This window comes from Chelmon rostratus, chromosome 14, assembly GCF_017976325.1.
Source record: "Chelmon rostratus isolate fCheRos1 chromosome 14, fCheRos1.pri, whole genome shotgun sequence".
In the NCBI taxonomy this organism is placed as follows: Eukaryota; Metazoa; Chordata; class Actinopteri; order Chaetodontiformes; family Chaetodontidae; genus Chelmon; species Chelmon rostratus.
This window is the reverse complement of record NC_055671.1, coordinates 196610-201880: the sequence shown is the minus strand read 5'-3', so window position 1 is coordinate 201880 and position 5271 is coordinate 196610. Positions and strand designations below refer to the sequence as shown.

Sequence of the window (5271 nt, the reverse complement as noted above, 5' to 3'; positions counted from 1 at the left end):
GTGGTGGCAGCACCGTCCTGCAGCGCCTCCTGCAGGAGCAGATGAACCGGAATTACGTGCTGCAACAGCAGCATCAACAGCAAGGAGGAGGAGCAGGGGGGGGGGGTTGGTGGAGGTTACTCAGGACAGGGACAAGGACAAGTAGGCCCTTCCGATGATCACTCCATGACTCCCCACAATGCCCGTCAGGAGCCTCAGGGACAGGAGCTGCAGACAGACAATGGCCTGGAGAAGCTGGGCTCTCCCAGAATAGGAGGAGGGGGTGGGAGTAGTGGAGGGGGAGGAGGTTTAGGGACTGGAGGAGGAGCAGGAAATAGTAGTGGAGGTGGGAGCAGCCAAGGGCAGTGCCTGAACCCAGAGGACCTCCCTACATACGAAGAGGCCAAAGTTCAGTCACAATATTTCCGTGGCCATGGCCCTCCTCCGCAACCTCTGCAGCAGAACAACCAGCCCCAGCAGCCTTCTCTCCCTGCCTCGGTGGGCGCTGCCTTCTATGTCACTGGGGTGACCAGTGCCAAGATGCGCACTGAGGGTCGCCCCACGGTGCAGCGGGTGAGCGGCACGGGAAAAGTGCACCAGGATGATGGCCTGAAGGATCTGAAGCAAGGACATGTTCGGTCTCTCAGCGAACGACTTATGCAGCTCTCCCTGGCCACCAGTGGCGTGAAGGCCCATGCTCCTGTCACTAGTGCCCCGCTGTCTCCGTTGCTGCCCCCGCCAGGGCCACCAGGTGACTATTACAAGCCACAGCATCGCGGACCACCACCAGACTACCCTTTTAAAGGAATGGGCTCGCCTGCAAAGCAACAGGAGCCTGGAGGCCATTTTTACCAGGAGCAGAGAGGAAGGGAGCACTCGAGGGAGGTGCCCCACGTCCGATACCAGCCCCCACCTGAGTATGGTTCCTTCAGGTAAGGAACACAAGAGAACACAAAAGCTGCACCAGTCATATACTTTTTAAAATATATTAAAACATACTTGAATATTCAATAAGTAATGGGAAAGGCATTCATGCAAAGTGACAAACCCAGAGTTTAATGACAAAACTCTGCAGTTCAATTTGCAGAGCTTAATAGAGTGTTTTAGCTCTAGTTTTAGCTTAACAGCACATTTTTTATTTATTCACTTTATTGATCCCAAACTGGTAAATTCTTCTCTGCATTTCACCCATCACTGTTTTTTGAAACACACACATGCACCATGCAACATGCAGTGAACACACAGGAGCAGTGGCCTGCCGCATCAGGCGCCCGGGGAGCATATATGGGGCACATCAGCCCGCTGATGGAGGGGGAGGGGATACTCCACCAGAGCTGTAGACTTGAGACATATCTCACGTATCTGCACTCAGACTGCATGCTATGTTGATTGATGCATGTAATGTGAAACCAAAGTTCACAAACACAAGTTCCACTTGGAAACACCAAGTTATACACACTGTTAGGAACATGTGCTGAGGTTGGCACAGCAAGCTGATTGCTGTGTGAGTAAGTTACCCTAAGGAGAGCACAAGTGAAATTTTGGAGTTTGAAGAGCTACCTGCGTACTTTAAATCTGCTGTTTTGGAACAATCTGAAACAGACAAAGAGTTGACGATAAGACAAGGATGGTGTATTGCCACTGCTCCGCCATTGTACAATATGCAAATGTTGGGTACTTTGGATGATATAGCCAAGGTGGAACAATTTGTCTTGTAAACACTACCAGGACAATCTTCATACAACAGTGCAATCTAATTAATAAAACTGAAGATTAACTTGTGTAGTTAAGTTGAATAGCGCACAATATGACTATGTGTGTACTCACCTCATTACGGTTTGCCTCTTGGGTCTTTGCATTTATTTGAAAATTGTTTTTGTCTAGTATGACACAAGCCTATGTCCCCTCCATCTAAAATAATCTTTTAGATTGAAGAGTCTGATGTTACTTTTTAAATTTCTATAAATCTGTCTTCTTCTGTCATTTAAAATGAAAGCCATCCGTAAAGGTCAGTGCTTGAATTGTGTATTCAGCACTGCTGTCATCATGGACATTACTCTACATAACCCTGTAAAAATATAAAATGTTTTAAAATAAATATATCAGTGACCACTGCCTTAACTGCCTTAAAAATGTTTAATGGAGTTCTGAATAAATTTGTTCATTAATTATAACATTACAACACAGAGAGTCTACTTAAAATTAAGCTCAGTTAACAATTGTTGACTGACTTTTTTCACAAGTTAAGCACTTCTAAGTCTGCACACTGCTAGCTTTTATTGGAATGTTCATACAGGATCGGCACTGATCCTGGTTTGGATGTGACCATGTTCGGTAGGCTCATACTGTACCTTCTTGACATTCCACTGAGGATGGTTTTGTGTTAAAAAACAAACAAACAAAATTAAAAGCTGAGCTGCTGGGGATAGAGCAGCACGTATGAAATTGTTTAGCCTACAAAGCTGTTGGTCTAATATACAGTTAGCCTACTTGTGCAAGTCTTACTTCGTTTAAATACTATTCATTACTCTACTGCCGTAGAGTAATGAATAGATCAGAAATAAGCGCCCTTTTTCCATAGATTCTTGCTGGTGGACCAGATGATTCTCCAAGAAACAGGGGAATTGACATTTTTCTTTTTTACTAGCCACCACTCCGATTCGCCATCTTCCTCAGCTCAGCTGCCTGTTCCACAAGTGGAGACAGACCTCTGGTGGCGATTGCTGTGCAGCACAGTACATACACACATCAATACAGCATCTTTGAATCAGTTTGATAGAAAGTGGGTTTTTTCTATTTTTGATAGTATTGAAAATTATACTTTTGGGATTTCTAAATAACCTGATGTACCATTATACCTTGATCCTGCCCAAACCCAGTGTATAGCAATACTAGAATGTTATGCACAGACCCACAGTTGCACCTTTGTTGTCATTGAACTATATCACACATACAGATATGGTGATTAATTACTTGCAACTGGATGATAAACACCCTCTTTCCATTATAGGGATTTGTGTGGCCATTGTGCTATTGTTATTTTCATACTATCAGTTTTAGATCAGGCTTTTTTTTTTTGACTTATAGGTCACATCTTAACAACGTGAGGGATGACTCAGACTCAAACAAAAGCTCTGGCCTCACAGCTCTCGTCAACCCTGTTGTACTTCCATCAGGTGCATACAAACACCACTCCAAATGAATGTTCGGTGTCTGCTATATCTTTTAATAAGGAGCAGTTTGCTAGCATGTTAGTCATGACAACTTTATTTCAGTGAGGTGTCAGGGTAGTTTGGCTCCCAGCTTTTTGTGGAGTGCATCCATATAATCAAACAATGCAGCTTTCCCTCTTTTGGGGACAAAGGGAAAACTGTCACTATCTATACCTGTATGGCTTTCCACTCTTTCCTGGCTCAGAAGTTAAGAGTTTCTCCATACATGGGGATTTCTCAATGATGATCATTAATAAACTAGCACTTTTTAACCCAGTTTATGAAGTAATTAATAATGTTAAAGGCCTCTTTTTTAGTGCCAAAAAAGGTAAATCTTAATGTCTTTTGTTATTTAGTTTTTGTCACCATCAGAAATCAACTGATTGGTTTCCATAGCAACTACAGCAAGTATATGACCTCAAAACAGATCCTTTAAATTAAGTGGTAAAATTATGAATTTGAGATTATCCACAAAGACACACATTCATCATTGTTTTCCCATGATTATCATGCAGCTCATTTTTGTCTTCTCCAACTTCTGAACTGAAATTATTAATTATCAAGCTTATTGGTGCTAGCTGTTCTTCCTTTGGCCTTTTCCACACACAAATACCCAAACACACAGTGAGTTGAGATGGTTACACACACATATTCATGAGAAGTTTAATGGTTAAATAATAACTTAAATACTGCTAGGATTTGTTTCTACACTGACCTGACAATATTATATAAAAAACACTGAATGCTTTTAGTTTTTTGACAAGCAAGTTGAAGATAATAGAAAAGCAACCTTTAAAAAGATAAGACATGAAAACCTTCCATCGTTTCACAGTACTGTTTTTCGAGCTGGTGAGGTATGTTCCTGTTGGACTTGTTTCACACCAGTGTCTTTGAATCCGGTTCCTCCAAGGTAAACAGCCAGGAATACCACAGTATTTTAATCATCAGTGCCAGACGAGTTGGGACATGATCTGCTTGGGCTAATGGCAAGAATGTTTGCACAAAGGCAGTTAACAGCTGGTGTTTTCCCACCTTATTGATTAACAGGACAAACTTAGCAAAAAGCAGATGAATCAGACTGGGCTGAAGGATATTTAACTTTAAAGTAGTGATGAAATCTCTACTTTTGCTGTTTTAAATGCTGGCTGTGATAGATCTCTATTGAGATAAACAGGAAACAAAAACAATACCTCACTGATAGTGTAGATTGTACTAACATCTGATAACAACATACTGTTTGTCTACTAATTTTTAAACTTAAAAGCACAAGAGAAACAGACATTTTTGATGTGGATGGCTGAAATGTGGTTGTTATTGAGGAATTTCGACTAGGATTGAGCCAGACATTTTACAGTGTAAATATCAATTTACCAGTACCCTCTGAACAAACTAGTGAATGGAGACAGTGTTTCAAAATAATGTTGTAACAATTTCTTGCTACTTATTAGATGACATATACACTAGTGTGATACATCTGTGATTAGCTAAACTAGGCCAATAATATGTTCAGAAATGTATTCAAGTGTAAAGACATTTCCCGGTTGATTTAGTAATATTTTTAGCTAAAGTAACTAGTACCTAATGATAATAATAATGATAATACAAATTCTAACAAATAGTAATCTTATGAACATTTTGTCACATTATCGTTCTAGTACTTCTTTTAAAGTTGTCAATATTGGTGCTGTTACCATACATGAGTTTCAGTAGCAATACATGTTTTTCAGTTTCTTCATTGAACAAGAGATGACTTTGGTGGTAAGAACCAGATCAAGACTATAGTGCTGGGTTCTGTATGGTAAGTGTGTTGTTCATGTGGTGTCAGTGACCTTTATTTATTTATCCAGTATGCATGTAAGTATACATGTGCGTTTGTGTGGTCTGTAAAGGAACAAATACAGGGAATAATCATAAACATCACTGTATTATTGGAGCCACAGCCATCAAACTGCTTGGTAGTTTGCTAATTTACTGAACTGTTTAGGGTTGTTGTTTGAACGTACAATTTTCTATTTCACATTAGAAAGGTCCGTTCTTTTCAAATTAATTAATTAGGTTATTGAACCTTTCCAGCAGTTCT

At 40.7% G+C, this 5271-nt stretch overlaps 1 protein-coding gene across 1 annotated transcript in view; it reads left to right on the top strand.

Moving 5' to 3' along the window:
• The first annotated feature begins 30 nt into the window (after window positions 1-30).
• Window positions 31-5271, top strand: part of amot (angiomotin) — a 41834-nt gene continuing 36593 nt past the window's right edge. The window contains exon 1 of the mRNA XM_041951954.1: window positions 31-911. Within this exon, the coding sequence (XP_041807888.1) occupies window positions 166-911 (746 nt within the window). The 5' untranslated portion in view covers window positions 31-165. The remainder of the gene's footprint in view (window positions 912-5271) is intronic.